Raw genomic sequence first — 27,734 nt, forward strand, 5'->3', positions numbered from 1 at the left:
CACCAAGAGAGGGAGAGAGAGAGCGGAGAAAGTGAAAAGGGCTTGAAGGCGTTCTGAGCCGGGCGTACCGCGGGATGCTGTATTTCTCTGACTGCGTTATGTGTGATAAAAAATGGCGGAGAGAGGAGGCCGTAGGGGACGGCACGCTCGGCGCTCCGCGGAAGCAGAAAGATGAAGTGTCCTCCACGGAGCGGAAGTCCAGCCCGTGACGGACGAGCCTCCTGGGAGGGCAGGCGGGGCTGGGGGGCGCGCATTAGCGAATGCTCCCTTTGATGGGTCAGTGTCTTGTCTCTCCCCCCCCTCCCCGCAGCGGACAGCCCATCCCCCGTGTGGAGTACACGCCGGAGGAGGTGAAGACGTGGGGCGTGGTGTTTCGCGAGCTCACCAAGCTCTACCCCACCCACGCCTGCCGCGAGTACCTGAAGAACCTCCCCCTCCTCTCAAAGCATTGTGGGTACCGGGAGGACAACATCCCCCAGCTGGAGGACGTGTCCGTCTTCCTCAGAGGTAAACGCTCGTCAAACGCACTTCACTAGGGTGACACCCAGGCCTCTACTCAACCCTAAACCGTTCACACGCGTGTGGCACCTATCCCTGCTTACTCACTGTCCCGCCCGCCTCCACGTCCCTTTCAGCCATTTTGAGCTCTGCAGAATAGTTCTAATCAGTGTCATTTGCCTACACCGCCTTTGTGCTTGGCCATAGGCCCTCAGAAGCACCATTGGGTGCGATCCACGCTCAGTCCGTATCTCACCCTTTGTGTGTTGGGGGGACATTTCGCACTTTGCGCTGCGCTGCTAGTCCACGCGGCCGCGGTGTGATGTTCGGTCCGGTCCCGTGTCTGAGGGGAGCCGTGCGCCGGGGCTGGAGCGCGGCGCCGTGTCAGACTGTTTGTGTTTGTGTTCGCTGCGGCGCGGCGGCGTCACGGGCCATCAGGCCAAACGAGGCCTCTGAAGCGTCCCCGGTGATTAGCAGACCGAGCCCGAGCGCTTCAGGGCGCAAAATGAAAAATCAGAAAAACAAACAGGAGGGAAGAGAGCGCAGATGGGACCCCTCTGGTGCTGCTCTCGCTGCAGCCCAGCCTGGGCAGAGCCGATGTCCTCTAACGTCTAAACGAGGGCCTCGCCTTCCAGAAGGTTCTGCTAATCACGCAGACCCCTCCCTCTCTCTGTCAGAGCGCTCAGGAGAGGCAGCTAGAGCGTCTGTGGGTCCTACGGGCCGAAGGAGGGAAACGGGTCTGCGTGTTCGCTGGAAAATAAGAGAGGGAGAGAGCAAAGAAACAGAAGTGATTTCCGAAAGTCTTTTGGGCGGGTGATTCTGGTCTGGCCCGGGGTGGTGTTGACAGCGGTCTCCATGGCGAGGAGGTAATGGTGGAACAGGCGAGTCCTGTGCAGCGCAGTAAAACGCTCCGCTCGCTGCCCCACGGGCTCCTGCAGAAGCACTCTCTCTCTCTCTCTCTCTCCCTCTCCTCTCCTCTCTCTCTCTCTCTCTCTCTCTCTCTCCCTCTCCTCCTCTCTCTCTCTCCCCTTCTCTCTCTCTCTACATCCTCTCTCTCCTCTCTCTCCTCTTCTCTCTTCGCAGCAGCCTCTCTCTCTCTCTCTCTCTCCCCCCTCCCCCCCGTGCGATGGCAGGATCACAGGCTCAGTTCTGCTCCATAAAGTGTGGGGGTAGCGAGGCGCAGCACACTGCCGGAGCGGAGACGCGGGGTCCTGATTGAGATCGGCTCTGCCAGGGCTTCGGCTCCGCGGCGCTCAATAGAGTCTGATTCTGCCTGCCCGAGGTCCGGAGGGCTGCGGCGGCTCTCTGAGGTGCGGGGGAGGGAGGCGCATTGTGCCGAATGACTCTGCGGGCTGGAAGCCGGCCTCTGGTTCTCAGGGATCCCCGAAATCTGTGTGAAATAGCCGGCTTTGAAAAACCGTGCCGTTTGACTTTATTTTATTCGGTCTGCGTGTGTGTCGGCATGGCAATATGCACATACACATGTGTGTCTGTGCGTGTCTGTGCATGTCTCCTGTGTGTTAGAGAGAGACATCGAGTAGCGGCATTCATTTCTGGCAAACCTCTGCACGACTGTGTCTTGGCATTTGGACAGTTACCCACTGCGCGATTTGATTTGAGAATTCACATCAAGTGCTATATTTGGAGGATGTTTCAGATGAAAAGTGAATTAAAGCCCAGATCTGCTTTGCTGTAATTGAGGTAGTGCAGGTACAGACTGGGCAGGGTTGGTTTCCCTTGGCTCAAGCCTTTCTCTCTGTTTCCATTTACCCATAAGCCCTGGTTTACCAACTGGGCTGCCAGCCGCTAAGATGTTGATAGATTACCCCGCCAACATTGCAGAGACTAAACTTTTACGCTGCGTGATTCTCGTTAAGGCTCTCCTTCTTAATTATTGCTTTTAAATTCATACTCCCCCCCCCCCCCAATTAGTCCTATTTGAATCCTCCATTTTAGATGCAGAACTGTGGGGCTCCTCCCTGATTGGAGAGCGCTGGCGTGCCTGTGGCTGCCCTGCGATGGCGGCTCGCAGAGACACAGCCGCTGTGCTGGAAAGCTGAGATACGGGGCCCACACCGCGGCCCTTCATTTGAGCAGCAGACAGGGCTCCAGGACAGGGTCAGTAAGCGCACGGCGGGGCTGGAGGGGGCGCGGGGCCGGAGGGGGCGCGGGGCAGCGCTGGAGTTCACTGCAGGGGGTCGCCTCCTTCTTTTCCACAGCTTCAGAGCCTCTGCATTTTTATTAGGTGAAAATGTAATAAAGTACAGCCTGAATTGGAGAACGCTAAATAATTTAGATATGTAAAGTAATCCATTATGTGTGTATATTATATATATATATATTAGTGCATCCAGGTGCTCTTTACGATGGTTTACAATAACTGCAATAGCCTGGTTTTCCCCTCCATCCATTTCCATGCTGAAGGTATGTGAGTCATTCAGCAGGCAGATGTGGCTGGCTGGCTGCAGCCGGAGGCGTGTCTGTGAAACACAGGGCTCCTCAGACACACATAACCCAGCGTGTAACACAGGGCTCCTCAGACACACGTAACCCAGCGTGAAACACAGGGCTCCTCAGACACACGTAACCCAGCGTGAAACGCAGGGCTCCTCAGACACACATAACCCAGCGTGAAACGCAGGGCTCCTCAGACACACGTAACCCAGCGTGAAACGCAGGGCTCCTCAGACACACATAACCCGGTGTAATTGCGCTGTGCTGGGTCGGCTGCGGCAGCGCTCTCCCGCTCTCCGTCTCCCGGGCCCCCGGACTGAAGTGGCGGCCCCGAGGAGGTCGCCGCGGAGACCGCCACGCCGCGCCCGTTGTTTATCCCCCCTGTCCGAAAACAGCGCGCGCACCTCGGGCGGTGGCCACGCCCGTCACGGACACGGACTCTTTTTTTTTTTTAAATCACTGAGGGGGTGACCTTACTACTCCGTGCTGTCCATTTTTGGTTTGCCTCTGCCCCCCCCTCCCAGTGGTGTCCAATCAGAAGAGAGATGGGGCCAATTTCCCGCACAAAAGAAAACTGAGTGGTTACATTATCAAGTCGAGCTTGTCAGAGGAGAGTAAAAACCTATAATTGTCTCTTAGTATCGGGAGTCTCTGACAGGCTAAAGAAAAGGCTAATTCTACGCCTTCCACCCCCCACGTTCTGCTCAAGGTGTGCATGATATGTACTGAATCACATGCACATGTCAGTTTGCACACTCCCTAATTATGAGCAGAGCTGGTGGATATGTTTGGACAGTCCACATAAGGAGGAAAGGGGCGGGGCGAGCATTCAAAGCTTCACCCATGGAAACCGTGATGGATTTGAACCTGCAGCTCCCTGCGGCATACTCTGGCCTCACGCTGTGCGTTGGCGCTCGGTACAACCCTAACTGGGGCACTAGTTTGCCTGGTTACTGGATCTGTGCTCGTGATTCTCATCGAACGAACCGTTCGTTACGATCTCCCCCTGAATTAATTATGAGCAGCACCGCAGGAAACATTTGAGATGAAAAAAAGAGAAAAAGCCTGGCAAGCACATTTGAGTCTTGCAGTGTGAAAATAGCAGCAGCCTGCTCGGCGGCGATGAGGAGCTCTGTGGAAGTGCTGATAGTGTCAGGCTCAGCATGGGCTGTTCCAGTGTGGTGCCATGGGGGGGGGGGGGTCTGTCGACCCCATTCGCTACAGCCACTCTGACCGTCCCTTCAGCCTCCTCCCCTCCACCAGCCCAAATCAGCTCCCAGCATGCACCTCTCCTTCCTGCCATGCCTGTCTGACTTTCTCCAGCTGTGCACCGCCATAACCAACCCCCCCACACCACTCTTCCCACCGTTCCCTGGTTCCTCTCTTCCCCGGCCCCGGCGCCCCCTGGTGTTTGCTCTGCGTCACCTCCATGAGTGTTGGCGGCTCACCGGGCCCCAGAATACCCCCATTCATAACGGAAGGCTTCCTCTGTGCCGTTCCATTAGTACCCACTGTGTGAGGCGTCTGTTTTCCTGAGCTCTACCTGTTTGCTCGTTAATGCGCGCTGTATGGCTTTCCCCATTCAGACGCAGGCCGGGCGGTCTGTGCAGAGCCCGGCTGGCTTTTGTCCTGTTCTGCCCATCGATCGGTGCGCTCCGCCGGTTAATGTGGGAGGCGAGAGTTTAACGGCAAAGCTCGGTCGCCGGTTTTGATCTTTCGGCGAAAAGAAGCGTACGTGCCGGAATCCGCCGGTCCATTGATGTTTTGAGCTGGGGATTCCGGTGGGAAAGGAGCTGGGCCGTTGGTTATTAAACAGCTATTCCTGGTCATCGCTATTTCGCCGCTCTTTGGATTCGGCGCTGGATCGATCGCTCGTGCTCTACAGCGGGGGAGCCTCAGAGCGCATCGTGAGGGAAGCGGTGTTAAATGTGAAACGAAATCAAGGATTCGTGACTCAGACTCGAGCAGAGACGAACCCCCTGGGATTGGTTACATTACTTAAACCGCGTGGCTCTGCAGAGGAACAGAGGGGGAGGGGAGGGAGGGAGGGAGGGGAGGGGGGGGGAGGGGAGGGGGGGAGGGAGGGAGGGAGGGAGGGATGCCCTCAGGCGACATCTTGCTGTTATGTATGGTGTAGATGTAAATTTGATATGCGCCTGAGCAGGCCCAGAATGGCGGTAAATGAAGGCGGAGCCGTGCTGGGGTTATTTACACACCCCCGCCGTTCCCATGGGCGCGGCCGGGGACTCGCCCCTCCGGTGCCCCGTTAGTTCTGGCAGCCCAGTTCGGCCCGACACAGGGCGAGGAGGGGCTTTAACCCTGTGCTTCTGCACAGAGCTGCCTGTGACCGTACCCTGTGCCCATTCCCTGTACCTGCCCCCTGTCCCCATTCCCTGTGCCCACTGCCTATGCCCGCTGCTTATGGCCGTTCCTGGTGCCTACTTCCTGTGCCAGCTGCCTGTGCCTGCTCTCTGTGCCCACAGCGTGGCGGAGGCCCGTAGACCCCCCGCAGAGGCGGGTTGGGTTTGGAGTGGCAGTCTGAACCCTGCTGATTGAGTGTCTGAGGACGGGCAGCTGCGGCGGCTCTGCTGTTACTGCAGAGCAGACAGACAGGCTGCTGAATAATGCAGAGCCGGCTGTAATTACACTGTGGGTGTCAGGATGGCCCTCTCAGAGCGCAGCCTGCGCGGGCGAACCCACATGAACCCACAGCCCGTTTGTTTTGTGTCCCCCCCTCCCCTCAGAGAGGTCCGGCTTCTTGGTGAGGCCCGTGGCGGGATACCTGTCGCCCCGGGACTTTTTGGCGGGGCTGGCGTACCGCGTGTTCAACTGCACCCAGTACGTGCGGCACAGCACCGACCCGCTCTACACGCCCGAGCCGTGAGTACCTGCAGCTCGCCATGGAAACAGATCAGCTCACCATTCACCACTAACAGATCAGCTCACCATTCACCACTAACAGATCAGCTCACCATTCACCACTAACAGATCAGCTCACATTCACCAGAGTAACAGATCAGCTCACCATTCACCACTAACAGATCAGCTCACCATTCACCACTAACAGATCAGCTCACCATTCACCACGAACAGATCAGCTCACCATTCACCACTAACAGATCAGCTCACCATTCACCACTAACAGATCAGCTCACATTCACCAGAGTAACACATCAGCTCACCATTCACCATTCCACTAACAGATCAGCTGACATTCACCAGAATAACAGATCAGCTCACCATTCACCATGGAAACAGATCAGCTCAGCCATTCACCAGAATAACACATCAGCTCAACATTCACAAAGGAAACACTTCAGCTCAGCCATTCACCACGGAAACATATCAGCTCACCATTCTCCATGGAAACAGATCAGCTCACCATTCACCATATATATACCATTTATATATTACTTGGTTTAAGTGTGCGTATGTGTGCGTGTTTGTGTTCGTCTGGTTACCTGTGTGCAGGTAAATATGTGTGTATGTGTGAGCAGTGCTGAGCGTTTGAGCCTGACATTGAGGTGTAATGTGTAAATGCTCTCCAAACACAAGTATTAATGCAGTGTCTGTGTACATTACCACTTCATACAGGGTGCTGGCACCAGAATCCTAAACACGTAAAAGAAACATCTCCATGAATTTGAAATCGATGCCATTAAAGCAAAAAAACCCCTATAAAATAATGTACTGAGCTAAATAAGAGTTATTACCCATCCAAAGTTCTAATAATGAAATGCTGATTAAAATTAAATGTACATAACATTAAATCTTGTCCAGTCCTTGCAATTCATTAACCATTAACCCCTTTTAATGTGGGTTCCTTCTATTTAAATATTAATGTATTGAATAGTTTCCCTTGGGACTTTGACATAAGCAATGCCTGCAGAAAACAATACCCGTAGCTGAGTTCACACATATGTCATTTTTGAGAATGACACAAAACTGAAGGAATATTGAATATGTATAGAAATACAGATATAATTTAATGGCAGTTGACTTTTATTTTACCCTGGGTATATTACATGAATGACTGTGGTTTAAGATACACACCATTTCTAGCTTTAATCTGTTGTCTACATTAGATTTTTATTAGTGCTTCTTGAATGATTTTTGCAAACCGCCTTTCATCATAATGTAGCGCTGGGTCGCAGTAGTACTTTGTTTAATCCAGCTTGCCTTCGTGAATTTCTCCTCCTCTTATGTGGTTTCTCCTTTCCTCTACACCCCCGCCCCCTCCCCGCACCCGGAGAACCCGGTTTCCTGCCTGGCGGCTCCTCTTGCTGATGTTTTGTTTATTTAACACGTCAGAGCGAAGTGTCTCCCGCGCGTGTTCCCTGCTGTCTAGGTCCCGTAGACAGCTTTGTTTGAAGAAGCGCATCCGTGACACATTTCTTAAAACGGAAACATCCGCCCAGAAAAAGATATTTAGGTGGTTAATAGCATAATACTTAAGTGGAATTTGGCTGTTTCAGCCACAGACTGAGGTTTTAAAAAAAAAAAATGTTTCTATTTATAGTTTCTTTTATGATTTGCATGCCCTTTTGATTTCATAGCAGATAATATTATGTAGGGAAAATGTTAATGCATTGTGTTTATAGCAGCTGTCACCATCTCAACGTGCTTTGACAGTGAAGGAGGATGAACTCTGCCGTCAGTGTGTAGAGTCCACCTGGGTGACGCACGCACGGTGGCCATTTTGGGGCCGGGTGACGCTGACGCTGACGTTGTGCGTCTGATCTGCTCGCAGGGACACGTGCCACGAGCTGCTGGGCCACGTGCCCCTCCTGGCGGACCCCAAGTTCGCCCAGTTCTCCCAGGAGATCGGCCTGGCGTCGCTGGGTGCCTCCGACGAGGACGTGCAGAAGCTGGCCACGGTGAGAGCCGCCGTGTTCACCGCCCTGTGCACAGCTTTACACAGCTTTACACAGTTTACACAGCTTAACACAGCTTTACACAGTTTACACAGCTTTACACAGCTTTACACAGCTTAACACAGCTTTACACAGCTTAACACAGCTTTACACAGCTTTACACAGGTTTACACAGCTTAACACAGCTTTACACAGATTAACACAGCTTTACACAGCTTTACACAGGCTAACCACAGTTAACACGAGCTAACAGCTTTACACAGGCTTGACACAGCTGCACACAGCTGAACACGCTTACACAGCTTACCCCAGCTTTACACAGCTTTACACAGTTACACCAGCTTGACACAGCTGTTTCCGGTCTACACAGGCTTATACACAGCTTAACACAGCTTTACACAGCTTTACACAGCTTAACACAGCTGAACACAGCTTTACACAGCTTTACACAGCTTTACACAGCTTTACACAGCTTTACACAGCTTAACACAGCTTTACACAGCTTTACACAGCTTTACACAGCTTAACACAGCTTTACACAGCTTTACACAGCTTAACACAGCTTAACATAGCTTTACACAGCTTTACACAGCTTTACACAGGTTAACACAGCTTTACACCGCTTTACACAGGTTTACACAGCTTTACACAGCTTTACACAGGTTTACACAGCCTTACACAGCTTAACACAGGTTTATAACTGTGCTGCTCTCAGTGCTCCGCAGTAGCGTCCTCTCTGCGTTCTGAGCCACCGTTGCTTAATAACACCGACTCCACACAGCGGGGACAGTCCGCGTATCAAACCCTATTTGGGAAAAGTTGTTTTTATCGAATGGCTGTCATATCCCATTCCATATCCGTCGTCCGGATTTAGTCACGCAGCTAAGGCAATCTAATCTAAAGAAATAAAATGTGTCATTGGTCCCGCAGCCCTAATTTTACCCACAATCCTTTTGTTTCTGAATCCCTAATGTCTTGAGCTGCACAGATAAAGATCTTGAAAGCCACTGGAACCAAGAATTTTTATGACAGTTGAAAATGTAGCCAGGGATTGTATCAAAAGGGCATTGTTTTTTTATTTCTTTTCTTAAAACACAGCAGCAGTGAGAGGGAACAGCTAGATCCCCTTTGGCTTCTGTCAAATCGGGGAAACGGCCTGTTTGATAAGAGGGGTAATACCAGCACAGGCTCTGCCCACAGACAGGCTGCAGCTGAAACAATCATCCTCCATCAGCACCAGGGCATGTTCAGTCTAACCTCAGCGTGCTTTGAGTCCCCAATCTCCGCTAGTTTTGCCTTGCTTTGTGCTTGTAGATTTAAAAAAAAAACTCCATATCTGAGTTTTTTTAAAGAACTTATCTGTGATTTTAAGAATTTTGACATGCCTTGTAGAATGAAATGATGCTTGGGAGAAGTTCAGCCTCAGTCCTGCTTTTACTTAGAGCAAAGGCGACGCTGATATCGATTTAAACTCAGTCCTGAGATTTGAACACTTTCCTGGATTCGAGTTGAGAAACAAAATTTCCATTAGCAAAAAATAAAATGATCTAAAATTTTACTTTTAGGGATCTTACATTGGTATGCTGATCCCGGCATAGACAACAATGCTGAGCTATCTGTAGTCATTCATTTCCATACAAAATACCTGAAAATGACACTCACAGTGATGCATAAGCAGTCCTGATTTGTACCGCAAACAGTAACTGTCACAATACATCATAATAAGAAATAGAACGCAGAGTACGTGTCCCAGAACTTCAGCTTGGCTTCATGGAACATTCCTGAATATGAATTCTATATAAAAGAGTTCAAAGTAACACTACCGTTAATATGGACATGCTCAGTATATCGTAGCATTAATGTGAATATGAATATACTGTGGATATTGTAGCATTACTGTTAATATGAACTCACTGTGGATATTGTAGCATTACTGTTAATATGAACTCACTGTGGATATTGTAGCATTACTGTTAATATGAACTCACTCACGGGACAGTGGCATTGCCGTCAGTAGGAACAGTGTCACAGTGTGCTGATGTTGCTATCAGTCAGACTCAGTGGGAGAGGCACCTGCTGTAGAGTGGTGGGGTTGAGAGTGTCGGTTTGGGGGAGGTAACAGGCTTATCTTCATTTGGAGCTGCGTGAGTCTCCCTCTGATCTGTGCAGAGGCCCTGGCTATGCGCCAAAGCTCCCCCGTTTCCCCGGAGACGTAGCTCAGCCCCCCCCCCCCCCCTTGCCCCCCATCTCAACGGCAGGTCGGGGATAGATCGCAGCAGGCGGTACGGCTGTCCGTCTCACAAGGACCGCTCCGATTGGCTGCTCTGCGTGTTTCTCCGCCCCCCGGTGAGCCAGCATGCCTTACAGGCCGGGCTCTTCTCTGTCGATTGGACGGGTGGGGGGGGGCATGGGTTCGGGGAGAACCCGCCGTGGCAGCGGCGCGGATTAATTCACTTCCTGTGGGAGAAGCTGCGCCGGGCCGATAAGATTGTTGGCGCAGCGCGGTGAAGCGGAGCGCTCTTGCAGGACGCTTCGCTGGCCGCCCTGCGACTGGCGCTTTCACTTTCCCATGGAAACGCTGACCCGGCTGACCTCCCGCACGGGCTGGGAGCAGACCGCGCGATTATGGGCTTAATAAGTATGAAAATATGTGTTCCACCCCCCCTTCCCCCCCACGGCTAGCCACGCTTCAGAAGCATTAATATCTGAATACGATAGACTTCATTGCCGCCAAAATGAGTCTCTTTGTGTTCAGACGGAAAGGCTATAATATGGTCCAATCTAATCTGGATGGAAAGCCCAAACAGGAAATAAACTCGCCTTTTTTTTTTCAGCTTGAGCTGAGTGGCATCACAGCCGCTCTAGACCAACCAGATTGTCAACTCCGTTCTTAACATTGATCTTCCCGTCAGAGTTGCTCCGCTGAACCTGAAAGTTATAATTGATGCATCTCATGAATATTCATGAAGGGGGTTATGGCCAGTGACAGTGCTCTGATAAAGATTGCTCTGGCCTATGGGGATGCCTCCTTGTGAATATTCATGAGCTGCTGTGGTCTGGGAGTGGCCATTTTAGGTCATCAAAAGAAAATCAGTTGTGATATGTTACAATGATACAATTCCTCAGAGCGTAATCCGGGATTTAACAGGACGAGACAGTGCAGTGGCGGTCAGATGGTCTTCGAGAGTTCAGATAAGTGCGGAACACCACGAGGTGAAAGGCGGGGAATTTCATCCCAAAATAACAGCCCTCCACCAATCAAAATACACAGCCACTCTAGGAGGGGGAATGTTTTAACCCGTCGCACTCAAATTCTGTCGTCTTTTCCAGGGAAATGGATTCACGGGAAAGGCCCGCTGGCTTTGCGTGTGAACTTTGCCCCTCTTCATATGGGGCGGATTCTGAAGGCACTCGAGCATCGCTCAGATTCTCTGGATGTCAGGGCCTTCTGCAGCAGCCCGGGCCTTAACAGCGGGACAGGCTTTACCGTTAATCAAACTCAGAGGGACATTATCGACCCCTGTGGAATTGTGGGAAGTGACTGAATCCCATCCGTCTTTAAATTCACGTAGGGTGTGGCAGACAATTTAATGCATGTTGACTGTTTACTGCCAATATTTCAACCCCACATTCATTATACAGAATGCTTTACTCACATGCTAAGCTCACAGGTTTGCTGTTGATATCTGGCACGGTTGTGGAGGACTCCAAAGTCCGTCTCAGACTCAGACTGTGTATCGGTCACTGTGCATGTCCTCTTGACCCTGAGAAGCCTTTGTTAACAAGCGCTGCTTAATTGATCCGGATGCTTAATCTCCTCAAGGCAGTTGGGAATCAGAACACTATTTCTGCAGTGTGCGTCTGTAGCCGTTGTAATGGCTTGTAGAACATCCATTAGTGCACTGTGAAATATTCATTAAACGCACATGAAAAATACTAATTGTTCTCGTGCAAATGCGTGTGCACTTGTATGTGTAATGCTCTCTGGAAGTACCGTACCTTTACATTACCTGCCATTACCCAATGCACATAATGTGTCTGTCGAGGAGACACAGTAAGACTTATATTTAACCGTTATTCTTTGAGAAATAATGATGTTTTTATCACCTGAGCGAATCGTCTGAACTCCACGACTCCTGGATTTCGTCTGGGGTTTTGCGCTCGGAGGGAAAAATGTTTTGAACGATTGTCACTCCCCCACCCTCCAACCCCCCAAAACACATTATTCTCCTCCTCCCGGTCAGAGCGGGTTCAGAGACAATACGGTCTCTTTTTCCCAGTGGCCTTTAGACGAGACTGACACGGCCGGAGAGAGAGAGAGAGAAACAGCGCGTCTCTGCGATACGCGGCGAAGCGAGAGCGGTTTCGTTTGAGCCCCTCCCGCAATCAGGGTAAATGTCGAGCTGGTCTTCCGCGCGCGGCGTTCGGCAGATTGCCTTGTTCTCGCGAGTGAAGTGCTTTAAAGTGGCCCGTTTGACTGAGAGCTGACCCCCGATCCCTTTGGAGAGGGAGAGAGAGAGAGAGCGGAGAGCGGGGAGAGGATCGGCATTTGCTCCGCGAACGCGCGGTTTAATTCCTCATGAATAATGCCATTTAACTTTAAAAAGCCTTTGCGGGCAAACGCGCGATGATGAGTGCCGTCACTTCAGATGAAGGAGACTGGCATATGACTCACGGCTGAGCCCGAATGGCGGATGTGTGGAGTGTGTTGGTTTAGTTTAGATTAACAACCCGAATTACTGCCGCACTGCAAACACTTATTTTCCTGAGAGGCTGAAGATGATAATTATGCACTGCAGCTTTAAACCTGTAAAGTATTCATTAATGCAGATTTAATTAATGTAAAATTAATTAAAACACAAAAGTACCACATTACGAAACCTGATGGCTGAATAAATTATGTGATTAGTTATTCAATAAATGAACAACAAGTGTAACAAATATAACAAAATCAGAGCGTGTACATGTTTGTTTAAGGAATAATGTGACTTGTGACTTAGGTGGAAGACTGTATATGGAATTCATAATCAGAAATGTTCCTTTAACAGTTTCTTGAAACCACGTTTAAGTTCTGGAACACGTATTGTGTGTTATATTTGTTTGTGATGTATTGTACAATTAGTGACACTTAATGTTTGTGGTAAGAAGCAGGACTGTTTATGAGTCATTGTGGATGTCATTTTGAGGTATTTTGTATGGAAATGAATGACTGCAGGTATCTCAGCATTGTTGACTATGGTGGGATCAGCATACCAAATTTAATCTTCCTTAAAGTAACTGTTTTTTTTTTTTGAAAATGTTGTTTCAAAACTTGCATTCAGGAAAGTGCTGAGAGGAGGAGAATGAATCCTGAACATTAGGGGAAGTCTGCTTTATGAAAAATAGAGGAACTGGCCGTGTCTGATACTTAAGCTGTGGTTGCTTGGTTGCTAAGGAAGCTGCAGTGCGCCTCAGAAGCGTCCGGTCGTCGAGGCCTCTTGATTGACAGGCCATGAAGGCTAACTGCCGAAGGTGAATGGCGGAAGGTGGGCGAGGTGGCCTAGCCGCGCGGCCGCTCTAACTCCCTGCCACTGTCTGATTTATGGCCTTCCGCTGCTCGGCTTTGCTCTCTCACCACAAAATAAAGTGAAAGAAAAGAAATTAAACAGCGATTGATCTGAAAAGCGTTCGGGCCGGAGCCCAAGTACGTACCGCGAGTTATTATGCGGAGTGACCTTGAGAGCGGGCGTGCGGAGTTCCCTGTTTGATGTGCGCGCGGTCGCCAATTTGTCACCCGCGAAGGTGCTCGCGCGCAGTTGAGCGAAGATGGATGGACTCGGTCGCGGGGATATTAAAAGGCTCGTTAGCTTACACAATCGCCCCGCATTAATGCTGATGCTCCAGGTGAGAATGATGCAGGGCCTGTCGCGGGCTCAGAACGCTGCACCCCCCAGCCCGCGCGGCTCTGCGATGCGCAGGCGAGAACGAGAGAGCCTTTCTTCTCCCTTTCTCCGCCTGCCGCGCTTAAGGCTTCTGCTCCTCTGTGTCCGCAGATTGGGGTTTTTAAGAAGGCCAAACTTCCTGACCACTCGCTACAAAGAATATGCATTTATTTGAAGAGGCGGTGCTGAATCCTAATGAAGTTTTACAGCGTAGTTGTCAAAAAATGCCACCTAAAAAAAAGCCCTTTATATCTTCCTGCCATAGCACAGACGTATTATTTAAGAACTTCAAATTTGACCATTTAAAATTTGCGAAGCGTATTAATGAAAATGTAAATAGCGGCGCTTTCAGAATAAGTTTTGCAGCAGGACTCACAGCTCCTATGGCCATGGTGTGAATGAGGTCTTTCTATGTGGATGTGGCCTGATGGACTGTCTTCATTACACAAGTTCTGCTCCAGGACCGGCTGTGAATATAAACACTGCAAACCCCACACAGGTCAGCCAGGCTGCGCTTTAATCCTCTTTTCCACATTTAGATTCCGTTAAGAAATTACCGGTGTATTTTTACGGATGTATAATGCATGCAAGCTTCCGAAAGTTTTACTGCATTTTTTGCCTGCAGTTGCGCATTTTTTATTAAGTTCAGTATTTGACTTTTTCTTTCTCCAGGGTTCTTCTTCGTGGATCTTGGTTCAGTGATTCTTCTCCTTTGTACTTGTGATTGTGCGCTTCTGATATGCAGTGAGCTCATTGATTTTCCCTTACGCTTGTGCTCTGGGCTAATTTGAGTTAGATTTTAAGGGCTGATCAAAGCTGGCTACAACATTAAACCCCAGAACATTGACTGTTCGATCACCTGGGTTTTGAACTGCAGTGCGGGGGGTCAGTGTGTGTGTACGAGCGTGTGTGTGTGTGATGTAGTGGCGGTGTTTGTACGAGTGTGTGTGCATGTGATGTACAGTGGCAGTGTTTGTATGACCGTGTGTGTGTGCGATGTATAGTGCCAGTGTTTGTATGAGTGTGTGTGTTCGTGATGTATAGTGTCAGTGTTTGTATGACTGTGTGTGTGTGTGATGTATAGTGCGATGTATAGTGCCAGTGTTTGTATGAGCGTGCGTGTTTGTGATGTATAGTGTCAGTGTGTGTATGACCGTGTGTGTGTGTTTTGTACAGTGCGATGTATAGTGCCAGTGTTTGTATGAGTGTGTGTGTTTGTGATGTATAGTGCCAGTGTGTGTATGACCGTGTGTGTGTGTGATGTATAGTGTGATGTATAGTGCCAGTGTTTGTATGAGTGTGTGTGTGTGCGATGTATAGTGCCAGTGTTTGTATGAGTGTGTGTGTTTGTGATGTACAGTGTCAGCGTGTGTATGAGTGTGTGTGTTTGTGATGTATAGTGCCAGTGTTTGTATGACCGTGTGTGTGTGTGATGTATAGTGTCAGCGTGTGTATGAGCGTGTGTGTGTGTGATGCAGTGCCAGTGTTTGTATGAGTGTGTGTGTTTGTGATGTACAGTGTCAGCGTGTGTATGAGTGTGTGTGTGTGCGATGTATAGTGCCAGTGTTTGTATGAGTGTGTGTGTTTGTGATGTATAGTGTCAGTGTGTGTATGACCGTGTGTGTGTGTGATGTATAGTGCCAGTGTTTGTATGAGTGTGTGTGTTTGTGATGTACAGTGTCAGCGTGTGTATGAGTGTGTGTGTGTGCGATGTATAGTGCCAGTGTTTGTAGGAGCGTGTGTGTGATGTACAGTGTCAGCGTGTGTATGAGCGTGTGTGTGTGTGATGCAGTGCCAGTGTTTGAGATCGCACCACAGATTGGGGAGTTCCGCCATGTCGCCTCAGATCAGGCGCTGGGGCCAAATCGGCAGCTCTGCGTACGAGCTCCAGACGTAGCGTCGCATTAAGTGTGACTTTGGAACCGTTTGGCTGATTTAGTGGATATCAAAAGCCTCGAGCAGCGCATTCACAGTTTGTACCAGGCCTGTTCTGGAGTGGCACCGCCAATCCGCGTCTTTAATCATTCAAACCGCCAATCTGCACCGCCAATTTGTGCCTGTGTTTATTGTGTCAGTGCTGATTTGTATGGGTGAGATCGATAGTTACCTGTATCAAATGAGACAGGTTTGACACAGACTTGTTGAAGTGTTACTTGGTCACATAACAGGTGGGAGGGGTCGGACGGGGGAATCGGGAGGGCGAATCGATCGGGCCCAAAAGAGGGTGATTGTAGCGCCTTTCCTTTTTATTTGGGCTGGTTTGGCGCATCAGGGGGGGAAGGGGGGATCCCGCCAGACATTCATCACCCTAATTACAGCCGCACAGATACCTCTGAGCGTTACAGCTGGGGTTCGCTGCACCTAATTACCCTCAGAGAGAGAGAAAGCAGCCCGAGCACAAGGCCAAACAGACAAACGCTGTTTGCTCAGAGGCCGCAGAGAGAGGAGGAGGAGGAGGCGGGAGGAGGCCATCCGTTTCTCTGATGGAGGCGACCGTTTAAAAAAGGGCACTTTGCGCATTGGTGACTTTAATGTTCCTGGGGAGGAGGGGAAAAAAACACAGTGGTTCTGTGGCTCAACCTGTGATTTGCTGCTGTGAGACGAAGGCTGTGTGTTTTCTGATGCTGTGCGTGTGTGTGTGTGTGTGTGTGTGCGTGTGTGTGTGTGTGGTGTGTTTGCGTGTGTGTGGTGCATGTGCATGTGTGTTTGTGTGTATGTGTGTGGTGTGTTTGCGTGTGTGTGGTGCATGTGCATGTGTGTGTGTGTGTGTGTGTGTGTGTGTGTGTGTGTGTGTGTGTGTGTGTGTGTGTGTGTGTGTGCATGCATGTGTTTTGTTTCAGTGCTACTTCTTCACCATCGAGTTCGGCCTGTGCAAGCAGGAGGGGCAGCTGAGGGCCTACGGGGCCGGCCTGCTGTCCTCCATCGGGGAGCTGAAGGTAGGCCGCCCTCACGCGCCTCACCCATGTCACATGACACGCGCTGAGCGTGCCCAGTGGAGCCGTGACCTTGTGCTTCCTCACTGCGTCCGCAGCACGCGCTGTCCGAGAAAGCCGCCGTGAAGCCGTTTGAACCCAAAACCACCTGCTACCAGGAGTGCCTCATCACCACCTTCCAGGACGTGTACTTCGTCTCCGAGAGCTTCGAGGAGGCCAAGGAGAAGATGAGGTAATTCACCGTGGCCTTGGGGTTAAAACGGGCCAGAAAATGAGCACTTCACACCAACGCCTGTTCAATATTGCAGGAGCTCTCGCTTTAGTACAGACCCGAAGTGGACAGATGCGCTTGTAAAAATGGAGGAATAAAAGAGAGCAGGTCCCCTGGGGTGGGGGGGGGGGGGCGGCGACGCTTTTAGGCATTAATATTTAAACGCGGAGCGGCGGGGGGGGAGGCCCTCTCGGGCGCTCCGCTCTGGCATAGCGCTCGCAGTGCGCCGCTCGGCCCCGCCCGCCGGGCGCTCGCCCGCAGAGAGGCCAGAGCGCGGGAGAGCTCATTAGCGCCGGAGCGCTTCATCAGGGGCTCGGACGAGCTCGTTTGCATACCTCTCCTCCCCTCGTCACCCCGCATCCGCTTAGCGCTTAGCGCTTAGTGCCCCGCCGCAATTAATTGGCGACGAGGACGCCTGTTTTTCAGGGGCGGTAAATTTTAACTGCCTGCTCTCGAAACTCCGGCCTTGTTCTTTACTTAAAGAAGTATTAGCCTGGTCTCGGTCGCCAGTTCTCCCACCTTCATTTGAGGAGGCTGATTTAATCGTGATCACATTTATACAGGTTCAGGGGCTAAACAACCACTTGAGCCCCGGACCATGTATAACTGAAGCCCTCACCCCTCCAGTGCTTATGAATAAGCAACATTTTTCCTGAACTTTAAATTCAAATGAAATGTATGTGTTTCTAAGGTAACCAAAAAGTCGTCCAGGTAACTGCTGAAGGAATTCCAGGCCAGTGACTGTGTGAAATGAGTCCCCCTTTTCCCTCCTCCCCCACAGGGACTTTGCCAAAACCATCCAGCGGCCTTTCTCTGTGTTCTACAACCCGTACACCCAGAGCGTGGACCTGCTGAAGGACACGCGGAGCATCGAGAACGTGGTGCAGGACCTGCGCAGCGACCTCACCACCGTCTGCGACGCGCTGGCCAAGATGAACAAGTACCTGGGCATTTAGCTGCTCCCCCCCCACCCCCCCCCCCGCCCCCGCCCCCCGTCCCACACACGCACGCATTAGCACGCCAGGTAGCGCCACCGTGTGATCCGTCCGAACCTCATTCGTCAGGCCCAAATGGCCACTTGAAATTCAGCAGCCAATCAGGTTGATGTATCTGTTCGAATAGTAGAGACCCAGGTGTGTTTTTTTTAGATTTGGCAAGCGGTCCTAAATGACGCAGCGGTTTTTTAGTGTGATAAATGTGTCCCACAAAGTGTCTCTCCAGGGGTTTGCATTGATCGAGCCTCCCACTGCCTTAATAACAATGACAAACAGAGCCCACTGATGGGGTCTTAAGAACAGGCGAAAATGCTCATGTTATACCTCTTCAGTAGACGTTCACACTAATCTAACTAAACACTCCAGCGCCAAACGTTCGTGGGAGCGCTTTTGAGGTATAAAAATAACACGTTTAATTTGCGTATTTGAACACATTTTGAACCACGCAAATAAAGCCAGAAGGAGGTGTGTGAGTGGGTGACACAGCGGAAAGAAGTGTGGAAGTGCTCTTTAGAAAAAGAGTTCACTCCAATTAGTTCGGCTTGAAAAAATATCACCGGGGCACACGCTTCTTATTTCAAAAAAAAGTTAAAATTGCCTTCATTATTATTGCATATTCGCTGAGGAGAGAAACCAACGTGACTGGGTCTTAAATTACATTTTAGAAAAGAGTTGTTCAACAATGGGCATGAAAGTTTCCGCCAAAAGTTCAGATATTAGTTTCAGAAAGAAAGAAAAAGACGGAAAGAGAAGTGCCCTTCCTTTTTCTCCGATATTCAAGCCAAATGGGGAACTGCAATGGCCAATTTCTCTGGGATCCAATCCTTTGGTCCACATTGATCCACCCTTTATTACAACATAAAAGAAGAAGCCAGTCGATCCTTCAGTGTATGATTCACATTGTGAATGGCAGCAGGGCCATACCCCACACACAAACCTCTGTGTGTCGTCTTTGGCCGATGGATCCAGCGCCTCGTTTAAATACCACCGTTAAGACAAGACCGCCATGGCAAAAGTATCGAATCCACAGACGTCCTCCCCTTCATCACACCCCCAAGATGCCCTATGAGGACAGCAACTGCACTGTGTGGACCTGCCATGTTGGCCGATGGAACTAATGTAGCAGCTGCTCCACAACCTGTGTGCTCTCAACCCCTGTGTGCTCTCAACCCCTGTGTGCTCTCAACCCCTGTGTGTTCCTAACCCCTGTGTGCTCTCAACCCCTGTGTGCTCTCAACCCCTGTGTGCTCTCAACCCCTGTGTGTTCCTAACCCCTGTGTGCTCTCAACCCCTGTGTGCTCTCAACCCCTGTGTGCTCTCAACCCCTGTGTGTTCTCAACCCCTGTGTGCTCTCAACCCCTGTGTGCTCTCAACCCCTGTGTGCTCTCAACCCCTGTGTGCTCTCACCCCTGTGTGCTCTCACCCGGCAACCCCGTCCTACCTTGTTACGCTTCACCCGTTCTCACCGCCTGCTCATAGTGTCTGTGCGGAATCTTTCTGCACCGAAGCTGAGGGCTCAGTCAGGAGGGGGGAAAAAAAGAAGAAGAAAAAAAGAAAAGAAAACGTGCGTTCTGTGCTCTGTCATCGCCGCTCCTCCGTCTGACAGCCGGCGTCCAATCGCCTCGGCGGACGGTAGCGAACGCCGCTGTTAGCGTCGCGTCTGTCAGAGCCGATTGAGCCGGCTGAGGTAGCCTGGAGCCGTAGCGGGTCTGTCATGTGATTTTGTCCCCCCCCCCCCCCACAATGCACTGCTCTTCTGAAATGTCGCATATAGACAGCAGTTTCTGATTCTGTGTTTCCTTTTTTGTCGACGAACACATTTTATTGTGCTTGTAAAAAAATTAAATAAAAAATAGAGCAACTGTCACTCATGAGATGTGAGAACTTAGCCGGCCAAGCCTTCTTGAGATTTATGGTATACATATCTGTAAAGCAGTGTAATAAAAATGTCAAGTGCCGCAAAGAGTTATTCATTTACCATCAATATTTCAGATGTATTTCATACATTTTTAAATTATAGGTCATGAGCTTCAAACCTAAAAAGAACCTGATTTTTGTTCGTTTTTTAATGCTCAACCAGATTTCTATATTCAGATGCTTTTTAAATTTGATTATTGCAAATTGGACAGTGTTCATAAATTAGTCAGTGGACGACATGAAGATCCCCAAGAGGGTCCAGGAACACAACGTCAAGACATCTTTTATGGTCACATGACCCAGCTCTCGCATCGTTACAGCAATGGGCTTCTTGGTGGCAAATAAGGCGCTAAGGCACTGGTTTTCACTGCAGCAGTGGGGGAACTCTAATTGGCTGTTGAGTCACCCGGTAAGGGAGGCCTTCGGCCAATCGAGTTGTCCCATGCCTCTGCCCATCTAACCAATCAGGTGCCTGTCAGCATAGGTATTATGGTCCTCAGGTACAGTGAACATGCAGGGCATAGAGGAGGACACAGGACGTTGCAGGGGTGGGTGGAGTCTACATTTTAGGATGAAGCATCCCAAACCGGGTCCTAAAGGTGGGTATATAAAAGAAGTTATTTAATGTACATACATTTCTAAATGGTAAATAAAGTCATTTTTGCAGGTGTGGTGCATCCGTACTTTGATCTTCCCGCTCGGTTCAGAGGTTCACGCGGCACACGGCTCTCCGTCGCGCCGCGCTGCTGAGCCTCAGCTGGCTGACCGCCGTTGGCATGGAAACCTCAGGTGAGAGAGCGGGAGCGGCTGCCAGGCTGAGCGCGGCTCGATCTGGCGCGGCGGCGGCGGCGGCGGCGTTGCTTCCGAGGAGAGAGTGTTGTCGGGGGCGAGGTGGGGAAAAATATGTTTTCGAAAAACAAAAGGTCAAAAGATTTGTGTCTGAACACGAGACGGTAGATGGGAGAGCTGTCGCTCCACTTGAGCTGCGGACCCTGTGTGTGGAAGGCCCTCGTGGACCTCCGCTCGCGGGGTAAGTGGGGTATTTATAGTGTCAGGCCGGACCGTTTTGCTCTCAGAGCTGAAGGTGTCCTGCCAGCAGAACCGCTATCATCGCAGGGCTGTTATTTCAGGTCCTTGGAAGGCTGAGGATTCCTGCGAACGTGGCATACAGACGCACAGCGAGATTTTCCCCCAGTGCATTGTGGGCCGAGTCCTCTTGCATTATTAAAGTATTCAAATACGGAAACTGGCAATGAGCGTTCACGGGGAAGTACGTCTTACTTTAATTCCGTAAGTCGAGAAGGACGAAATAGTGATAAATGTGCGTGTTGGTATTCCTATGGGCCGTCAAAGACAGAAGCAGATAACTCAGAGGCCATCTGCTAGGACTCTCCTGCTAGTGACCTGATGACTTGTGAAAATGTTAATCCCAGTTCTTCAGCCTCTTTATTCCTCTTATTCACCTATTAGTTTTGATTTATCAAAATAACCGAAACCGAAAAAGCTTAACGCAGTCTTAACTTAATTCGTCCCAAGAATGTTTGACACCATGAAGAGGGCCTGTTCGTCCCAGTGTTTTACTAGAAGCTTCTCAGCTTGCAGTCTGTGCTTACTGCAGGCTGGTATGACACTGGACAGGTTATTTATAAAGTACCCTTTCATTGGCCTTATCATGACATGATGAAAGGCAGACAGACTCACAGCAGTAGGTGAAATACGGCATGTTCAGTGAGCGCAGCACATATAATTTAATGGCAGGTGTGCTGTTCGCTAACTTATGGGCTGGTAGGCTATATATAGTATGTATGTATAGCAACGTAAACATTAGCAGTTGACACTCTGACATTGTGGACATGAATACAAATTTTCATTTAGATCTGCCAGTGAGGGATAAGGTACATTAATTTATACTGTATCCAAGGCAACAGCCAGAGAGCCCTTTGCCCAAACTTTAGATCCCATTCCGTGACTCCTGTTTGACCTACTCAAACCGTGGGGCACTTTATACTCAAAATACTGAAAAGTGCCTGTGGGTGCAGTGACAGATGGAAGTTTATAAGATGGTAGGGCATGAATTCAGTGGGGTTTTTCTTGTTGTTTTTTTAAAGTGTATCTTATTTTACCGCCAGACCTGACACTGTGTGGGAGACGTCACCCCTCTCTAAAGGTCAAGGAAACGTGAGTTTGATCGCGGGAAAGCTGGGTGGCAGCGCAATGTGTTGAGAAGCCGCCATCGTAACTGCTTCAGAAGGGGGGAAGGGGGGTGGGGGGGGAAGGACAAGTTTTCACAAGTTTTCCTGCGGTAACGAGCCGCGCCTGTTAAAGGCCTTCGTAATGAAACGGCGCTCATGTCGGAAACGGCCGCGTTTTTCAGCCCGAGATTCGCAAGCGCTGACACTGGCAGCTGGGGGGTCAGTGAGCTGTGTCCGGCATCTGCCGCCTGTGCACCCCCCCAAGCGCCCCCCCTCCCAGGGCACAGCTGCATTGCCCGCTCGGTGTGCACGTTGGCGGTAACTGGGCGTACGTGCGCTGCAGCGGGGGGGAGGTTTCGAGGGGCCGTCGGCTGTTGCGGGGCGAGGAAGAGAGATGATGCAGCCGCTGCTCTTACCGCCATCGCGCGATGATTTATCAGAGTGCTCAGAGCCGCCAATTAGAGAGCGGACGAGGGGAGCCGCTATGCTCCTCCCCCCTGCTGTTTCTCCACAGTCACCTGACAGGTGTGATCCGTCAGAGCTGCACGGTAACTGTCAATCAAAAGCAGAGACCCGGAGGGAGACTATGGAGCTGTGACTGGATGGATGGAGCCAAAGTGTGTCAGAAAAATTTTGAATTAATTTCTTTCTTCTCCTTTTTGCTGTTGGTATGTCGATTAGATGGAATCAAAATGGCCGCCGTGTTCTCTAGACAATGATCCAGACCCTTCTGCGTGAGCTGTGCAGAAACGATCGTATTTATACACTAATTAAAACTGTCAGAATGGCGGAAACCCGGTTCGCTGCTGTGAGAACACTGTGACCACAGTACTGGCGAAGCGCGATCCGGTTACCCTGCCATGGAGGCATGTGAGGGGTTACAAGCTGCTCTTAACACAATATGCTTTGCTGTGAATTTTTTAAAAACGTCTCAAAATCGGTCCTCCCTCGGTTTTATTTATTTAGCAGTCCCAAGGCGCCGTCGTGCTCGCTAATCTAAAGATAAACTCGGAGTGTGAAGAGAGAGCCGAAATTGGGTAGGCGTACGCAGGCCCACATCGCACCCAAACCCCCACGGATTCAACCTTTTGTTTCGAGGTACTTGGCAAAATAAGCTTTCGTTTGACGGAACTGGGTTTTTTTTTTTGTTTTTGCGATCATCATGGTAAACATAATTTGGAGTTAATTTGTTTTCAGTAGAGTAATGAAGAATGAAAAAGCAGGCCGCTGCGTACCGAGCAGCGTTTTGTTTCCCCCGCCAGGTGCACGTTGAATGGCGCAAATCACCGGATCGGGTGTAAAGGTTGAGTGACTTAACGCCGCTCGGCGTAATGGGGATTCCAGCTCCCCTCGTTTATCCGGGTCGAGAGCGAAACCGCTAAACCGGTGCTTAACCGGCGGACAGATACGACCTGACGTGACATGCCGGCGTTGGGGGAGGGGGGTATTGCGGGGGGGGAGGGGGGGTGGCGCGAGCTGGGAGTAATGGGGAAATGAGAGCCCTGCTTTGTGATTGATTATAATTCGTCTTTAACAGGCCTCTCTTCTTTATGAATGCGTTTCCCCGGCGACCGGGCCGGACCAGCAGACTGATCAGTTACAGTAATCCTCCCGGGCGTAGTGAAGGCCGCGCTGTCGCGATCTGAGTTACAGCGCTAATCACACGCGGTAACGTGGCGACGGTAACGCGCGGGAAATGGAGTTTGTTCGTCTCCGAGCGCGTTTGCTCGTGCTTCAGTGGACGGGAGGAAATGGCTTTGACCAGGCAAGGTGCCATCGTTATTGCGGCCATTTAACCGGATACTGTATCTCAACCCTGCCATCCCGGTGGCATTTTCGCTATCATTAAACAGCATACCAAAACAGAATATATACTTTTGTCTTAGCTTTACATTGCGGAATATGGTTTGAATATTAATACATCATTTTTTTAATGTCCCAGACCATAATGTTACGGCCGGGTTGTGATGGAAACATTGCGGCTGTTCACCTGGCGGCGTACGGTAATGAAAATATAACAGGAAGTGAGGCGGGATTAAACGATGCATTAAACCCCCCCCCCCCCCCGCTTAATTTCCCACTTTATTCTCTTTTTGTTCTTTGCCCCCCGAGTAATGACGCGATGTGGAACTCGTCCACGATAACCGGGAAAAAAAGGCACTGATGGATGACTGCATTACACGTATCATTTTACAAATCAGGATTATAAAAACAGCGAATCCCTTCGGACCGGAGCCCTCTGAAGGAAGACCAGCGCCGTGGTGAATCCCAAAGAGCCCCAGCTCCAGACACTAGAGACTGAACTCCATTAATCACGCGAGCCCCCGCTCCAGAACAACAGCGTTTTCATTGTGGGGGAAACTCCAAACGGGCCTGAAGAAGTTATGCTACAGCTTGTGCCACCGACTGGAGTTTCCCTTGAACTCGTCGAGCACAGAGTAGCCAATTGCTCAAGCAGTAATTAATCCATCCCTGTCCTACCTGTAGGTTATATTGGCTTTTGAATACATTGATTAGGCAGAGGAGATGCATTCGTGGGGGGAATCTCATTTTCCCACCTAGTCCACTTTGTGTTCGGCTGTGATTGCCAGAGATAAATCAATTCACAGAGAGGTAGCGGCTGCCTCACCCTGTTTAAAACACTGGGTCTGAGTACATGCGTCACACGGTTTGGTAGCAAATCCTGGCTACTTTCCTCCGTATTTATGCCTTTTTGGCACTCCCACCTCCACCCCAGAATCCACCTGTGGGCTCTGCTTTTCATAAGATCCCCATGAGGGTGGAGGGGGGGGGGTGTAGTGGTCACTCCCTGTTATCATTTGGGCTGGTTTGTGCAAACAGGGAGTGAAAAGAGGTGGAGCCTTCAAGCCAAAGTTGCATTCACGCTGAACCTCAATAAATAATGCTTTATTCATATCATGAGCTGTCTGACTGAAATTAGGGAAAAAAAGCCTCTGCTGACAATAAATCAATAAATCTGTGCTCATTGAGGTCAGTCCCCTCTGAAGTGAATACTTCAGCTTTGTTCAGTTTGTTGAAGAGCTGTAGACCCTTTCCTAGGCTGTTCAGAGCAAAATAAAACTTTTAAATCTGGAATCCCTTTTATCTTCACCTGGGATTTGTGCAATACTGGTCTGTGAGCATACCACAGCTAGACGCTGGGGCTCGTTTCAAACCCGAGCCATATGGACGCGTTCGACTGCTAGGCCAGGCCCAGCCAGGCGGGTTTGCAAACGAGTTCCACGGGAAAAAACATTTTTAGCTGAAGCATTTTCTCTCCACGCTCTTCGTGGTAGGTGGAGAATTGCATTTTTGAATTCTGGGAAAAGTCCATTGAAAGTCGTACGAGAAGTTGTGCAGAAGTTGTACTATTGTACTATTGCTGCTTGAATAGCGAGTTCCAGCGGTAGTAATTTCTTATTTAGTTCCGCCGGTGCTCATGGGTTGCAGTTAAGAACTTTTGGCGCAGAAGTAAGAGGTAATTGCTTTTTTTTTTTTTTTTTTTTGCGCTGGTAAGCCAAATTATTTTTGCTCAGTTAAACAATTAATGAATCAGAAGGCAGAAGAATGCTTGTAATTGCACGCAAAGCTGTATTTGAATTGCTTTAAGTTCCAGGCATTCAGAAATAAGCCTTTTGTCGGGACATAAATGTGAACCAGCGGCACTGTTCTTGGACGCAGTAGCACAGAGCAGAGTGTGCACAACGGCTTTGGCCGTGACTCTCCTGTTTTATGAGTTTATTCTTCCCGAAGGTCCCGTTTTTTTGAACAAAACAATCAATCTGTCTTCCTGGAGCTCAACGCTGGAGTTTACAATACAGTACTCTGTTATGGGAGGCAGATTTGCCTTCTACGAGCTGTGGTCCGGGCCAGACAAAAAAAAAAATACAGCAAACGCACATTTTGTTTCCATGTGCAGATATGGGGAATTAAACAAATTTCGCGCAACCTTTTTGTCCCTAAATCAGGCAAGCGTCAGAAGACCGTAGGCTAGAGTTTGAAGGCCGTGTGTGAAAGGCTTTTAGATGGGGGTGCATTGTGGATTGTGCATTCGTCTTTGTGTGAGGTCATCTTCTCAGGCTCTCAGGAAAGCCATTGGCTCGCTAATATATTTGATTGACAGCCAGGTCCTTGTGCTGAGAGCACGCTCAGCCGACGCTGATCGTGGTTAATGTAGTCCAAGGACGAGCGCGTCTGCGTCGGGTTACTGCAGAGCTGGTTTTGAGTTCTTTTTTTTAAAAGATCTGATTCTTATTTCAAATCAGGCATCGCAGCATATCGTGGCTCCCTCTTCCGAAGTCTCAAAACGTGCGTTTCGGCTAAATCGCAAACTGTGTTTCAATTACGCCTCGAACCCGCAAACATACACTCTCCCGGGGGTGGCCCGAGCTCCGCAATTAGCCCCAGCTGGAGATCCCGTCGCCTACAGTAAGTGTAGCGCGTTCAGCAGGACAAATTACAGCAAATCACCAGTACAAATAGCGATTTGCAAACGGGGAACGCTTCTGACAAGAAAACACACTTTGCGCATAATAATCGGGACGCGGAATGAATAGCCTCGGCTGTTGCCGCACCTCTCTGTTCTCCCGGTAAACAAAACGGGTCCATTAATCACTTCTTGGCGAGCTGGGGCTCGAGGCTGTCAGAACAGGACGCGGGGAACTGCCCGAACGCTCGGCACCGCTGGTGCCACGGCTAGCCGGAGCGGCGCTCCGAGCATTGAGATTCTGCGGAGAGGGGAGCCAGAACGTTTTTTAATCAGAAGGAGGGGGAGGCTGACGGTGAGATTTTTCCACCCAGCCCACTCTCACTATTAGAGGCATTAGCTCTTTCTGCATTCATCGCGGTCGGGCGTTTCCTCAGCGTTTTCACAGTTTGCTGAGCTTTTCAGTCTGACGCGTAGGCTATGACGCGGACTGGCTTCAGCACACGCACCTGATAACCTGCAGATAACCATGCAACATTACAGCTAAACCTGCAGTAAAAAAAAATGTGTCCTTCTCAAATCATTTTTTTATTCGCCACAGCATGGTCATCATAACTTCTTATGACATCACATAACACTTTGCATTGTGGAAATATTGCCCAGTCATGCTGAGTGTCACTGTGGTTAGGAAGAAATGGTCAACATTTTAAGAGCAGAAAAGTGCAGGAAATGCAGGAAAAACTGTCTGAAAAAGGGAAGGAAAGTTTTATAGCAGTTGGCTGCTCTCAGTGTAATCTGGGGTTTTCTCCTCCACAAATCAAGCAGTCCTTTTGTGAGCCTGTGCGGGCCTGGAGTTAATTACACATTGACCCAGCTCCCCTCTCTCTAATGAGCGCCTTTGTTTGCTCATTTGCTTTAAACGCTTGTTGATGTCGGGAACGAGGGAGACGTGGCTATCCGTCCTCCACGGGGGCCGTTTCTGGAAACCAAACATGGCCGTCGGCCGCTTTTGCCGAGGCATCACCATGTGACACAGACAGCGTGTCACTGCCTGGGGTTTTAAGGAGTATCCTAATTTGCCAAAAAAAAAAAAAAAATAATAAAAATGCTTCCCTCTCCTGACGACACGTGTCCGGTGGACCCCTGCAAGGCTCACCAGGTGAACCCGTAGCGTTGCTATTTTTGGCCCCCTGGGGCCCCATTTTAAAAACTGCAGCCTCACTCTCTCACCGGCCGATCGGCGCCATTAAACG

At 50.0% G+C, this 27,734-nt stretch overlaps 1 protein-coding gene across 1 annotated transcript in view; it reads left to right on the plus strand.

Moving 5' to 3' along the window:
* Positions 1-19,365, plus strand: part of tph2 (tryptophan hydroxylase 2 (tryptophan 5-monooxygenase)) — a 32,331-nt gene extending 12,966 nt beyond the window's left edge. Inside the window, exons 7-12 of the mRNA XM_064318722.1 lie at positions 311-507; positions 5,697-5,832; positions 7,703-7,829; positions 16,588-16,683; positions 16,779-16,912; positions 17,733-19,365. Of these exons, the coding sequence (XP_064174792.1) occupies positions 311-507; positions 5,697-5,832; positions 7,703-7,829; positions 16,588-16,683; positions 16,779-16,912; positions 17,733-17,907 (865 nt within the window). The 3' untranslated portion in view covers positions 17,908-19,365. The remainder of the gene's footprint in view (positions 1-310; positions 508-5,696; positions 5,833-7,702; positions 7,830-16,587; positions 16,684-16,778; positions 16,913-17,732) is intronic.
* Positions 19,366-27,734: the final 8,369 nt, after the last annotated feature.

Source organism: Anguilla rostrata, chromosome 19, assembly GCF_018555375.3.
Source record: "Anguilla rostrata isolate EN2019 chromosome 19, ASM1855537v3, whole genome shotgun sequence".
Classification (NCBI taxonomy): Eukaryota; Metazoa; Chordata; class Actinopteri; order Anguilliformes; family Anguillidae; genus Anguilla; species Anguilla rostrata.